The sequence below is a fragment of the Patiria miniata genome, unplaced genomic scaffold (assembly GCF_015706575.1).
Source record: "Patiria miniata isolate m_02_andy unplaced genomic scaffold, ASM1570657v1 HiC_scaffold_3, whole genome shotgun sequence".
NCBI classification, from domain to species: domain Eukaryota; kingdom Metazoa; phylum Echinodermata; class Asteroidea; order Valvatida; family Asterinidae; genus Patiria; species Patiria miniata.
Window position 1 is genome coordinate 23350523 of NW_024037069.1, and position 15859 is coordinate 23366381.

Consider the following 15859-nt stretch of genomic DNA (forward strand, 5'->3'; position numbering starts at 1 on the left):
TTCCACATAATTCACCTTCCCCATTTAACGCATAATCCACCGGAGATGGCTCAGTTCACCACTGAATCAGGCAGATTCGAAAAAAGATTGTTTTATAAGCCTTTGTAAATTCAAATCAATGGTACTCGGTCATCCGTGACTACAGAGATGCCAATATAAAAGGTATTCATGGAAGCTGATGATTATGAGGAAACAACTTTGACAGCGTTAAAGTTATATTCGGATTAACCTTTCTGGATAAACGCACATATGTAGCACGATATGGGACAGAAGGAACCATCCCCCCCCCCCCCCCCCTTGTGTGTGTTGGTCATTGTGTTACCGGAATCTCAAGAATTCTAGGGGGATGTCACACAAATAGTCTAGGGTGTGTATAGGGAGGTTGGGGGGGGGGGTACCCCTCTGTACCACATCGTGCTGGGTATATACATGTAACTATAATCTCACATGGGTATAGATGATCTATAACTACCAGAATCAACTCCGTGATTTCTGAGATCAAAGAGGAAATGTGTTGTTTACGGAGATTTATCATCAAAGCCATCTTTTGGTTCCAGGATGTGCATACATCTGATTAAACGAAAGGAAACAAAACATGTTATTCGATGATTACTCTGTTGAACAAATGCTATTAAAACCGTTCTGTGATAGGTACATGACTTTGTGTACCTTCTTCGACTTTTTTTTTCTTTTTACATGAGGTTGTACTTTGGGCCACCCAATAAACTGTATAACAAAACAGATATAATAATTCTGTCCGAAAATTACTGCATTTATTAATGTTAATCGCAAAATATTAATATTATCAATTTAAAGTTCATAAAGTACAAATGATACCATGTTTGTATGAATAAAATCATGGCATTTGCTTTTACTACCAATTCTTAAGCATTTATACTCGCATATGTACGAATGAAAATCAAGGAAACGCTTTTACTGAAAACCATTTGCTTAAATCTGAAAATAAATACTTTTTACCCTTTAGCTTTTGCTATACTATAGCGTTTACTTCGTTTCATATGAATAAAAAGGAGTAAATGCGTCCGAATTCAAATATAAACCTGTCATATTTCAAGGCTGGGTTGGGGCTTCCTTTAAAATATAAAAGCAAATAATTCTGCGCAAACATTTCTGATTTTATTTATGTTAATCGCGAAAAATTAATGTTAAATTTTTTTTTAAGCCTTTATACTCGCATCTATATGAAAAAAAATAAGCAAACGCTTTTACTGAAAACCATTTGCTCTTGAGTAAAATGGCCTGCACAATGTAAAGGTTTACAGGTTTATAAGTTTGCAGAAATAAAATATCGTAACCAAAACGGCAAGCAGCCATAGATATAGAATAAAAAGACTAGATCGGCAGCGTGTGCATACGCGCCATAGGGTGTGCACAAAATGTTCCCGTTCCGTCATGGAAGCTCTACGCGCAATAGTGCGTGGGGCAAAGCGTTCGCACCTACATTCCCGTATAGTTTGTGCACAAACGTGTATTTTTATGTCCATAAAAGTAATATTTTTGACCAGTAGTTATTATGTCTCCAACAAAACTTAATATGTATTATCAAGCTGGATAGTCACCTCAAAATTTGCTCCTTTTTTTCCTCGTATTTATTTTTCATTTCAAAATGGTGGTGCGCGTTGCTAAAAATCTCCAAATAAATGTCACGCTTGTGAAAGAGTCACACCGAAGAAAAGCACTGTGGTCACTCGGCAAGCATTTATTCGCTTGATACCGTCCAACAAGCATGGTTTAACAATCCCATGTACAATTTACATATAAGTTATGATCATTACCAGGTCCAGGTATACATACCAGCATGGTTGAATAATCATATTAACAACTTACATGCTAACAGTTATAATCATTACAAGGCTACGGCTATATCCCTACAGTTAGCAGCGCAATCGCTACTTTCAAGTCCCAATGGACTGCGGATATCCATACAGAAGCGCAATCGCTTCTCACAGTTCCCAAAGGACTACGGATATCCCAACAATTAGAAGCGCCAGTCGCTTCTCACAAGTCCCCATGGACTAATATGATATCCCTACCATTAGAAGCGCAAACGCTTCTCACAAGTCCCAAGGGACTATATACGGATATCCCTACAATTGGAAGCGCAATCGCTTCTCACAACAATTCGAAGCGCCCTCGCTTTTCACAAGCTGATATAAACGCTGTGGATAATTTCCTTATCCGCAGCACAAGAGCCCATGGCGGGAAAGTGGCTCATATCAATCATTACAATTCGTCCGTCTGTGCTGACCCTTGGCCTACCACAAATGGCCAATCTCACCTCTCCCTCCCTGGGCTTAAACCATCCAAACAACCATACAAGATACAACCATTATAAAAAAAATTGGGGGGTGGGCCTGGTTACTCGATTGTCTCCGACTTTACTCCCGTTCCACTGGAGACACTACTAGACCCACAAGACATGTGACCAACTAACTACTGCTTATCCCCTAAACCCTTGAATAAATGCAATATATCTTGACATAAAAAGTATACACATTCCACAATACTTTGGATTTCGCACTACGTGTCCGGATATGTTACAACATACTATGGAGAAGCCTGTAACCCACACAATAGTGTTATCCAAATGCCAAATTGCCAACTTGTCTCTGGAATGAACGATAAAGTCTTATCCGTTGAGCGGCCATATTAAGTACATGTAATCCATTTTTCCAATGTCAGTTGTGAAAACCAAAATCGCACATAACCTAAGAACCAATCGTGATAGTAGCCGGCTACGAAAACTCGAAACTCGTTGAGAAAACTGAGAACGTAGTTAGGCCCCAAGCTTGCTATCTCATGCCAACCTGATGATTGGATTCTTCCCTTTACAAACAGCCTTACGCAGTTACGAGGTTACTTCTTTTCTTATTATTATTATCATTTTCCCCCACGTGTACTCCCACTGGAGACCCACTTTACAACTACGAGCAGCTACCAATTGTTTGTAACCACCACTACCATTAAATCTTGAACGGCAACAACTTGTTTGTAACCAACCTGGTTCCCCACTACCTTAAGATTGACTACACACTGTTTATCCAAACCAGTTTTAGTACCCCACGTTACGTCGTAATCGACTACCAATCTGTTGTAACCAATTAATGTGGTATGCCAACAAATCATGATCGACTTCATGATAACCTCGTTTACCAATAATCATGCTCGATAAGTATTCAACCGTTATTCCTGCTCAGTTACCAGTTGTATAACAAACATGGGTAAGGGTTACAAATAACAGGTCAGAATTGACTACAAATTGTTTAAAACCAACCTGGTTTACCCATCTTCAACGTCACTATCGAACACAATTAAGTGTCACAACCCCTGGTTTCAATACCGATACGTCAGATCGCCTACAACATTTATAATCACCTGATAGGTTCAATAGTCTGACCGACCACCACAATCTTGCTTACCAATAAATTTTGATCGATTACCACTTCTTCACAATCAACCTGGTTTACGGTTCCTGTAACGTGACTCCAACCGTAGACAACACTTAAAGAATAAGTCATATGAACGCCTGTCATGTAAATTTGTAGCCCACCTCTGTAACTTTTACTTCCACTTCAATGTACTGCAGACACCACTGCACCACTACCTCTGACTAATTGAATTGACTTTTACCGCCACTTTGCTCCAACTGGAGACAACCCATACCCATAAGTCATGATCGGTTACATATTGACAGCCACCCACATAGTTGCCAACATGGGGCATAATCCTTAATCGTGTGATGCCTATATTCCTTGACAATCTGGCCACTATATGACTGCCCTTAATGAGCGTGTGATATGGTTAATCATCATAAGCAAAGCCCTTAAACCGTGACCCCCTATCCGTCGTGCGCTACTTTCCCAGTAAACGAACTGTAAATTCATACGACCTAGATTAGTCACCGCAATTATTGGGCTTCATACCTTCATACCTTCATATTGGGCTTCATAGAAGTTGTGAACGCAATTCCTGCCTGTATGATAATGGTAAAGCACACGTATACACCGATCCAAAGTCCTTAAAGCGGGCTCCATTGCTTGAATTACCCTCCGACCGTTATGTCCTGTGACACCAGGTCATCGAGAACTGAGGTTCTTATAGCTTACACAAAGCATATAGCTCCATGCACAAAGTCTCCTTAATACATGTACATGATAGCATACATATAGCACCGTCCTTTGCATTCCATAAATGTTAGTGTTCAACCCGCTGAGTAACGGAAACACTATTGTGGTGGTTTGTTATTTGCCTCCTTCGCTGTGCCCCAAATTTGCCGGTGCTGTGTACCGGACATTTTGGGGCAAAAACCCTTGCGTAATAGTTTGCCGGTGTCACGGTCTCACTTCTCCGGCGTGCTAGCTTCTCCAAAACGGAAATTTCGCTTCAACACGCATGCACAAAATTGCGCAGTAGTGTACATTTTCGTCACTGTATTAGTGTGCTGAGTTTTTCGGGGCTGTACTTGTGTACGTAAGATATTTGTATGCATAGAATTTTCGTGGCGCGCACTATTAACTCCCAATATTTAAGACTTGAATTTGAAATGCACATTTATTTTAAGCCGTGGTTGCAAAAATAAGGACAAAACGGACCACGAACGAGCAAGGAACACGGACCAAGGAGTTCGTTCTTAATTATTCCTCCATGAACACACACATGCATGACGCTGGGAACACAAATCAGAATGCTTGCAAGACCATGGAATGACTTGACCCACAGGAAGTGTTACATAACACATTCTTGGGTGTCCCTCACTGTGTTATTAATGGGCTTGGTAGACTTCAGAAAACAGCCCGAGGAAAAGTAAGCACAGCGGACACATGAGCATGAATCGTGCTCATGTAACGTGCACTGTAACGTGCTCAGTTATCCGCCAAATCGACCCGGAGAAGCTAGCACGCCGGAGAAGTGAGACCGTGACACCGGCTTGCAACTACAATGGATATAAGATCTGCCCATGGACTGCGCAAGTCCGTTAACCAATCCGAGTTCGAATTGAGGAGAGTTTGTTGTGCGGCGTGCAACCAGGACATCGTGATGCAAAATGTCTTGCCCTCGCCCGCGACAGTCGAGGGCAAGCTAGGTGGCACCCCGGCCACGACAACTGTGGACAAAACATGCCCCTACAGTCTCACGGCAATGTTTAATTGCCTCGACTCCCCACAGCCGTCTTGATCTGCAAGTTCGTGACGTGATCTCATGATATTTTTGGGGGTTCACATTATGACTACTCAAAAACAGAAACAGTGTCAGTAAATTTCAATTTGTAATTTGACGCAGCCTCTGAGTCCCTGGAGTTTATGTAACATATGCTTATCATCTAAAAGTACATGTTTTTATTATGGCTTTCTTGTTTTTTTACACTGCAAAACCATTTTTCCGATGCTGGGCATCGAAAAAATGGTACGAACTGTTGAAACTTCTCCGTTTAGGTATGAGAGCAAAACTGGTGAGGTACCATTGCAATCAGTATCCGTTATCTGTCTTTAATCTAAAGAGGTAACAAATCTAAACTGATGCGAGAAAATTAAAAATGATACATGAAAGTCGACATATAAACATTAAACTCAGGAGATCATTGCCCTCTTTTTATCGTGTTCATGTACGTGTATAATTTTTGGTTATAATTATGTGCGTAAATTACATATTTACCTTTGCTCTTTTCTTAGTTAGCGTTATCGTAAACATGCTTCAATTCAGTAACATCTGCTTTCTTTTTATGCAAGAAAAATGATCAATATATTTATGTTTGGACTGCTGCTTTGTGGCGTGGGAAACAGCTGTCATGTGTTTTCAAATTGGATAAAAACACTTTATTGAATTCTGACCAACAAAGTAATTACATGAACCTGTCTCGAATTCCTTCACTTACATTTCACAAATGCTTGCTTAATAGCGAATTCGAACGACCAAACTGACGCAACGTGGACTGAGCGACCATTGTAGGCGGTCGACTGAGCAAACTTACTGCAGGGCGATATACCATTGTCCAGTAGGGGTGAATATCGGCGCTATTTTTTGCAGCTTTTTCGAGAACCACTCGCCCAAACAACTTCAAACTTGGCACAAACTTTGACGTGAGTGTGCGTTCAACCTGTGAAAACAACACCATTGAATCGCGTGCGTTGTTTGCACGAGCAGTTCTCAAAACTCTGCAAGCATGCAACCAATACCAGCGGCAAGGGAATTTGCGCTTCCCGAACATGCACATTTTAGACGGGCACTGCACTAGTCATTTTAAATGGTCCCTTATCATAATCAGGGTGACCGTAAGGTAATGGCAAAATTCTGCTAGATGCACTTCAAAAATCTGCTAAATTTAACAAAATCTATTATAAATACTTGTACACTCACACATGCAGATGTTATAAAATTTCCTTAAACAAAACAAATTGAAGCTTGTTCTAAACTAATTAGCTGCATTTTTCAAATCTGCCATGTTTTTCTCTCAGATCACCAATTTCACAGAATTCTGCTAGAAATCTGCTGAAAAAATCATCCTGCTAAATTTTCTGTCACCCTCGTGTTTTTTTCCGACAAATTCTGTCAAATTTAGTTTAAATTCGGCCAAAACGGTCACCCTGAACATAACGGTCACCAGTAGCATATCTTGATGTCATACTTACATCGTAGGCACGAGTACCAGTGCGCTTAATGAAGCCATGGCATAGAAAATAACAACGTTGAGACCAGCGGAAACAGTGAAGGAATATGCTGCACTCTGGAGGATAAGCGAGAAAGTTGTGGAGGCACCGTAGACCAGCGAGTACATAGAAAACAGTGCGCCTGTGTTGACAAGATCAGAATAACAAGAAGACCAAGAAAAACCTTAAAGGGAAAATACAACATTTGCGAACATCAAAAAAAATAAAACTGCCAAGTTATTCTGAAATATCTTGCTGGACTATTAGTGAATGACAGACAGCATCCTAATCATGGCACCTGGTATACTGTCATTTGCAAGAAAAGTGGTATTTTGTATCAAGCCAACGCTGGTCGGCCGACCAGCGTTGGAAAAAACCTTCCTTTTTTCAAATACTGGCCCCAATTGACCATATTTAGTTACGATAGTCTGCATTTGTTTGCAATCGATTACACACCCATGAACGGGTACAACTTGGCCAGCTAGACTGGTTCCCTGACCATACAATTCCCCAATGACTATGAATTTGCTCCGTGTCATCTTAAATAGAGTCAGGGAACCAGACTACAGGAAAATGATTATTTAATTGTCTTGGTTTGTATAGCATCTAAGAGCCCAAAACTTCAAAAAAGTCAGTGTAACAATATTTGCTATATATTACCAACCCCCCCCCCCCCCCAAATCCATCCATTTCTGAAAATTACAGCAAAAGCAAATGATGTGTATTCCCTTTACGGCTGGGCCCAACGTGCGTGAAATCTGATTAAATTGACTCAGAATGGCAAATCTCTTGAAAAGAGGCCATGTTTATTGGCTTTTTTGCTTAAAGGCGGAAAAGCCTTTCTTTTTGTCCTAATAAAGAGCCAGCGCTACATCGTTGGGTTCAAACATTTTCGTGAAGGGGTGGTTTGGAAGAGAGAAGTACATTTTCCTCCAGTTTTGTATTGAAAAAAAAAAGTTCAAATATATCAAATGACAAGGATCTATATGTCAGTTATATAAAACAAATATTGAGTGGCTTTAAATTGTGAAATGGGATGAATATTATCGCTCGGTAAAATCTGGACTGTTCCAGTTCACTCGGCTTCGCCTCGGGAAATGGAAAAGTCCAGATTTTACCTTGCGATAATATTCATCCCATTCCACGCTGAGCCACTCAATATTTGTATACTATCGTACTATAAGTGCCACCAAACAAAATGCGATGGGTATAACTCACGGGGACGAGATGGCAGTGCGGCGAGTTACTGACTATAGCAGAGTAAACTAAGAGATATAGTAACACGCCGCGTCGAGAAACCAATTGGGGAAACCTTTGCATAGCCCCTTTTAATGCGCCTCCGTACTTAGGAACATTTTTTACCGGAAAAGGGGGCAGAACAAATTAGGGTCACTAATCCTATATATACCGAACATTTTATATTCGGGCGGGACATGACACAATATAGTCCGAGTATCACCCGTCCAACAGAGCCCTCTATCCGTATCCATCTGGTATATATCTAAGCATGCACATTTTATGCCACCCCGCCCGTCAGCTAAGTCGACTTTTGAAACTGTGACGTCATGTCGATCAAAAGTCTGGACTCAGCTGTTGATTGGTCAGTTTGGTTGACATGTGTTTGTAATACAATAATAACGGGTTACGACGGAAGACGCGATAGAAGACGCCCGCTAATGGTCAGAATCTCGAGGTCAAGACGCGGTGTGGTTTTGATAATTATTATTCGCCGAATCTGCGCGAATTATCATAGACGCTCGTCTGCAAGCGGATATTCCATATAGGCACCCAAAATAATTTGTTGGGCAAACACGTTTACCTAAAACTTAGGAAAAATTACAGACGGAACAGTTGGGTACATGTAATCATCCATTAGTTGGGTAAATGTAAAGAACCAATTGTTGGTAAGCCATGCATTAACCGAAAAATGGTCAATAATTTGTGACAAGTTGGTGGTTAGTATTTTCTCAATTATTGGTTACTAAGAAAAGTCATATGTTGGGTACTATAATTGTATAGATTTGCTCAATTTTATAATTCAGGGCAATTGTGTTGACCAATGGTTGATGTTTGCGGAATGCTTAAATAAGGGATACATTTAAAGCGAGACTTGGTTTTTGTAATATTTTATTACAAACAGCATCATCAAACTTTTGAACACTTTTTAAAATTAAAACTTTGATGCAATACCCTTTAAAGCGGGTAGTTGATCACACTAAATGATTTTTTTTTAATAATGATCTTTTTAAAACACGATTTTCAAAGAGATGATTAAGATTTAAACTGACAATAATACGTTAAGACTTGGTGTTCAATTATTTCGGAATTAAATATAACTCGAACAAGACAACATTTTCTAAAACATATTATGATGATGACGTGGTTTTCAATTACTACGGTACATAATGAAATGTAACTCAAATCCAGCATGTTCTGATTTTTTTTAAGTATCAACTAACGACGATTGCATTCTGTTACAATTCAAATTGTTCAAAATTATGTTTGATATTGGAATTAGGTCCTTTTTGTGCAAAATGGTAGATGCATCTCAGTGTAACATGTGTGTAACCCCCATTATTTGTTGGTTTTGAGTCTGCATTAGTCTAATAAACTGTTATCAAACATGTCTTTCAATCATAATAAGGCATTTTAATCAATGTGTCTAGCGCTGTACGTTAATGCAAAAGATATATTCATTTGCGGGCTGATTTTTTTAAATACGATTTTCAAAGAGATGTTTAAAATTAAATCCGCAAAGTTTCCCTTGATCCACTGACAATTATAATAAATATTGATTACTTGGTGTTTCAATTACCACAGAATTAAATATAATTTAAAGCAAGACAGCATGTTTATAAAAAAAAATGGAAACAAAATTTCAACTTCTACGATGATTGCTTTTTGATACAAGTCATAGGACATCGATGGTCTTCATCAAAGACTGCTGTGGTAAATCCTGTTTCTCGACCATCACAAACACGTCTGTTGGCTCTAGCACCGTGAGATTTGCTGTACAAGACTAGCACGTTGGGCTGGTTCTGTCTCATGACATAAGTGACGTCCACATTATGTTGGCAAATGTATAGTGTCCTTCATGAAAAGAAAAGTCAAACAAAGACTATGAAAATTAAATAAATCACTTAATTAAATTGAATAACTTCAATTAGCCCAATCGCACCCCACCCCCAAAAAAGAAATCTAGCGAGTGGGAAAAAATGCACTGAGAGTCCTAATTAAAACCTATGTAAAGTATGCATGGAACAAAGGGAGTGTTCAAGCGATGTGTTAATTTGCACATGTAAATGAGTGCACATGTGGCCTCTGATTCACGTCGAGTAGAAAGGTTAAAAATATTCAACAATTTTCAGGCATTTACTCTGCCCATGTGTTGGGTAGGAAATTTTCCCAACTTTCTGAGAAATTTCATTTTTTTAAAAACCGTTGAGCAGGAATTATTTCAAATGTTTGTGGAAACTTTTGTTTCGCAATGATCCGTCCACTTTATTTACAAACATGCCTTAGTTTTAAATCAAACTCAAATATCTCATTGCACTGATCATTTATGTTCAACTGTACAATATAGGAGAGATGAAATGGCAACACGTGCCCGCGATATCTATATAACTGTTATTAATTATGCTTGTGACATTGTATCGTATGTAGGTTAGGTCTACATCGCGTACATGTAAGCAACACGTACATAATTATGGGCCTGACATTTGCTAGGCCTACCTCCATGATGCGACGATTAGCATTCTGACTAAACTCATACATAAAAGTTATTTCAGCTCTTAATTATCTGGGAAGCACGAAAAATGTTCTCACCCAAATACGTACCACTCAGGTCCGACAGCCCCCATTCTCGCAACAAATCTTCCGCGGCCACACCGCGACTAATTTCGCGAGCTAGAAATGCTATATGGCCGGCCTGCCCAAAACACTTCACTGCAAAGTTAGCAAAAAGTGCCTTCTCTCGTGTAAAAAATCCTAAAAAATTTTGGGGAAAAAGTCATTTTTGATCAACATTTTAGTAGGTTTATCAAACCATCAAATACATACCCAATAAATAGACAGCGTGTGCCCAAATCATACTAAATTATGATCTGACCAATGTTGATCAACATGCTATTTTACCCTACTGAAAATTGCATCCATCTGTTGCTGTTAAATTTCCCCAAACAAATGCCTCAAACTCTGTTTATCTTGAAGTCATACCCCATTCAAGAGAATGGGATCTTATGAACCGCGTACCTCGAAATACCCGCACCGGTACCTTCGTTTACCACAAGCTTCTGTTCAGCCATGCCAGTCCACGGGCGTATATATTTTTGCTCTAGTCTTTTAATAAAAAATTGTGAACTACATGTAAACATACCGTGGAATTTGGTGTCCACTAGCCTCGTTATGAGAGACACAAACACTGGCTGGGAAACACCAGCAAATATCCCGACTAGCGAAGCTGGAAAAAAAGATTAAAAGTGTTTTTATTCCATGTAAAAGCTGATATCTAAAAGGAAGACTTTTACAAGAGATTGGAAGGTGAAGGGTAATAATGGTGAAGGGTAATAATAAGGTAGGTTGATGCGGTAGCACCATGTGGCAAAATCTCTTTTGTGAGTTTGTGTGGTTCTGAAAAGACCCAGACGGTACTCAACGTTTCGGACAGTATGTTCTGCCCGTCGTCAGGAGACACATAGAGCATGCTGTCCGAACGTTGAGACCCTCCCGTTCTTTTCAGAACCACACATACTCACAAAAGAGATTTTGTCACATGGTGCTACCGCAACAACTTACCTATGAAGACTTGAAAATTGAAATGAATTATATTGGATTTACGCTAGCACCAAGTGACATACACTCAACCAAAAAAGAAAGTCCGCTCTCAATACTTTTTAGTCGCAAAAACTACTGGGCACATCTTGCTCAAACTACGACTGATCGGTACAAAATTCCTTAGCAATCCGGCCATACTCTTTGTTTGGCCCAAAACAGTGATAATGTGTACACAATTATGCAATTTAAGACAAATGGTACCGCAATAAAGTTGCATTTTGGTATGCTTGCAAGGTGAGTGTAAAACACAACTTGCACGTATACAAAAGGGCAACTGTTTTCGGTATCATTTGTGATATTGAGCGAGAGGTGCTCAGTAGTTTTTGAGTTAGACAAAAAAGTATTGGAAGGGGGGACTTTTTTGGTTGAGTGTATCTCTTATAAGAACGGGGGGGGGACTCAACGTTTCGGACATTTTGCCCTGTTCGTCGTCAGTAGGGATTGCAACGGTGAGGGGAGGTTATGTGGTGACTGGAAGCAGTGAAGCGAGTGAAGAATGCAACAGTTGAGACGGGGATGCTGACTGATCAGTGAGGCATGTCTCCCTGGAGTGTATGCAGAAGCTAGGGAATGCACGAAGATCAATGAGTTCCTTTTTTTTTCGTGCGAAACTCGAAGAAAATATTTTAACAGAGTGAGTCTTCAGACAGCCTGACAAGTGATTTTTTCCCCAGCGGGGAAATGATTTTGATCTTTGCACTAACTTTCACTTGCATTCTGAGATCTTTTAATGTCTTACCTCCGTAGATCAAGACTTCGTTACTTGTTGCCACTGCTGTTAATAGAAATTGCGCGATAGATGACAAAATGCTTATGTATATCAACCAGTAATCGGAGAGAAATAACTCAATCACCCACACGATTAATGGTGCCGCTGGAAAAAAAATAGAAATAAAGTAAAGCTTTTGATATGCTAAAACATTCATGGGAAATTTTCACGGAGCTTAGCTCAGGATTTCGCGAGTACAGGGCGAGTAAAATAAAACCGAAAGCCAAATGTCGGGACCATTGTTTTAGTAAAGTTCTGCATGTATAGCACTTTCAAAATGTAGGATATGAAAGCCCAATTCATAAGCTTTCTTTTAGTAGAAGAATCATTCAAATCACTCATTTAATTTTCAAGTTACGGAATTTTAAACACGACCACCGTTTTTATGTTCCGTCCACGGATCACAAAAAGCTAAGGTGTTGTTTCAGCAAAACGAAAACAAATCACATCGGGATGTGTGTGAATTGTTTTCGTTTTGCTGAAAGAACGCAAACCTTTTTTTGTGATCCGTGGACAGAACTTTAAAACGGTGGTTTTGTTTAAATTTCCGTAACATGAGTACGTGAGTGATTTGAATGATTCTTATACTAAAAGAAAGCTTATGAATTGGGCTTTGATATCCGAAATTTTGAAAGTGCTACATGCAGAACTTCACTAAAACAGTATCCCGACATTTGGGTTTTGTTTTCTTATTCACCCTGTACAGAAGAGATTTGCTTAGCAAACGTAGAATACCAGCCAGGGGGCCGCGTACGACGTACCTTTTCTTTTGAAGTTGTTTCTTGAAAAATCCCTTGAAGCTACTTGTCTTGTGTCTGGTTGTGTTCACAATCATTGTTTTACCCAGAAACTATAGAAATTTTTACATACCATGTTTAAAACAATGGAACTCAGTGCTGCATGACCAGAGGTATGCATCCATCCAAGATATCAATGGTAAGCTTACTGCCCCTACTTTATGATAAAACCAAAGTTATGGTATCTATGTTCGTAGCTTGATCATATTGTCCCTTGGTTTGTGAGTTGTACCTTTTTGGGGACACCCTGTATAAAATTGCCCCAGCTTGAAATGAAAATCTTGGCTCGTAATCCTACGGAATCGAATCATGAATATTCTTACCGAGTGAGTGTGGGACACCATGTACGACCGAAAACACACCTAAGAGGGTTGGCGACCAGCAGAACGGCTCACCCAAGCCGTACAGAGACATGGTGTTGTCGAAGCCTTCAACCAGGAGGTTGACTACCGAATCGCATGCCAAGAGGACTACGAGTCGGACGCTGAAGGTGTCTGTAAAAAGACGGCAGATGCCGTGACCGATGCCCGAAGCCACTCCCAGGTCAAGCGGCTGCTTCTTGACGGATTCCTGAACTAGATCAGGGGGCAGCATCCACAGGCACGCCAACAGCGCGGAGCAAGCTGGTATCAAGAAGCATATCGTGTACGAAGACAGAGCCTCAAGTAACACATTAATCACCAAAGGGCCCAGATAAATGACAACATTCTCAAAAGCGTAGATCATCGCCAGTGCGACCCCCCTGTGTTCTTTGGGGACAATGTCTGTGACGTACAGCATGCTGATGGAATTCAGCAGTATAAACCCCCCACAAACGCCGAAAACTGCAGAACCAACGAGGGTGTAATAAACGGATATCTCAAAGAAGGAGACGATCAGGAAGCCAGTAGTTACGACTAGTCCACCGAGGCATATCAAAAGCAGTACGGGCCGGCGGCCGGTGAAGTCAGCCAGGGCAATTAGTGGCAGGGCGGTCAGGACTGGGATGAAATCCTTCAAGCAGCTCTGATAGGTAGCGAAGAGGGCGACGGCCGCCTGGACGTCGGCGAGCTCACTGCTCTCGTGGGGACTGGTCGCACACGCGTTGACTCCCACCGGGAGGGTGACGTTCCGTTCGCTGGCAAACGCCGAGCGAGCGAACTGCACCGAGAGGGTTTGCAGCATGCCCTCTGGAACGGCGATAAGAATTTGCAGAACCAGAAAGATGGCCAGGGAAACCCAAGGAAATCTCTGGTTACCCTTTTCAGCTTCGAGGAGAGGCTTGTCTTCGGATCCTGTTGTCGTATCTACGGACTCCATATCTATACCCATCTCTTAGATACTAGACGTGAAAGAAAGAAATGTTCAGCCCAAATAAGAATAATTTGTATTAAATTCGTTTACTACATTGTTGCTCTTTTCTTTTCGTTGATTTTCACAAATGTTTTTCAGTGTTGTAAGCCGTTATAAACAACTTTTCAACAGTGTACGTAGAATTTTGAAAAATATTCTAGTCAAACAAACAAACAAACAAACACCCCAAAACCCCAACAAACAAACAAACACACACGCAGCCAAACATCCAACCAACAGACAAACAATTAAACAAATCACCAAAGCAAATGCTCCTTTGGTATGAGTTTGTCTTTAGGGGAAAAAAAGAACTCTTACTTTTTTCGTTCTTGAAAAATGGTGGAAAGCATAGGAGGGTATCGGTTGGCAATCTTTCCACTTGGTGTAACAACTAACAGGAACTTGTAATGCGCATGGATGCAGTTAATTATATGTACAAAAATTATACATCATTAAATGATTTCGTGTTGGCCAGCAGAAATGCTGTCCAAGTTCCGTAGATGAATCCCCAACAGTTTCCTATGTGGCACTAGTTTATTTGAGATGCATTCTGAAAACTTGCGCAGTTTGTTATGTTATTTTATAGTCACGGTTCAAATCAGACGGTTGATTCGAATTCGACAAGCGATGGCCGTGGTCATCACAAATGAGTTTAATCACTTTATCTATCACTCGATTCTGAGCGTTTACGTGCTGGAGTCCAAATATTGGGCAAAGGTCCTCTAGGCGATTAGGGTACGTAAGCCGTCTCAATAGTAACAGTGTAAAGCCCCCCCCCCCTCCCTCCCTCGCAGTCCTGCTCCCATGCACGTACCGTTTGCTCAACAAATTATATTCCGAAGTACTAATATGAATGGTCGAAGAACATCGTGCTTATCAAATCGTAGAAAAAACTCGTCGTTTGCGCTTCGAAAATAACGACAAATCGAAGTTTCTTTGTGTGTGGGTGTGTGTGTGTGTATGGAAAGAGTAGGAACTGTTGGTTTCAGTAATTCTGAAGGGCGAATTATTCATCATCGTTGTCAACAGAATCTCTGCACCCGGCACCCATTATAAATATTTATTGCATTTCGTTGTATATTTCAAGTTACATGCTTGACCGATCACTATGATATTTTGAATACATGTGAAGGGAAGGGCACGTAATAAGTTGATTTCATCTAACGGGCATGCATACTGTTTTACACAATGGTCAGGAATACCAAAAAATATATATATTAAAGATCAATTAGCCCATAGCATATCAAGTAATTAGTTTATTTTAAAAAAACGTATTTTGTGATGAGGAACAATTCTCGACTATTCTATATTGTTAACAACAATAACTGTTTCGAGTCTTTTGGATGCCAAAAACAAAAATTCTAAATCTGAAGGTAGGGTGCATGTAACAACAGGTGACCTGTTCTGTCAATAGCAGACGCTTCTGGGCAGAGGTTGAAATTGAGGTTGTGGTGTGATTTTTT

General features: G+C 40.2%; 1 protein-coding gene across 1 annotated transcript; it reads right to left on the reverse strand.

Annotated features, from left to right (window-relative positions):
* Nucleotides 1-370: 370 nt before the first annotated feature.
* Nucleotides 371-14375, reverse strand: LOC119736568 (proton-coupled folate transporter-like). The gene is made up of 5 exons (XM_038210583.1): nt 13388-14375; nt 12238-12372; nt 11041-11124; nt 6648-6807; nt 371-570 (listed from the first exon to the last, which is right to left on the reverse strand). The coding sequence occupies exons 1-5, from the start codon at nt 14373-14375 to the stop codon at nt 519-521; spliced, it is 1419 nt and encodes a 472-aa protein (XP_038066511.1). The 3' UTR covers nt 371-518.
* Between the last annotated feature and the right edge of the window lie 1484 nt (nt 14376-15859).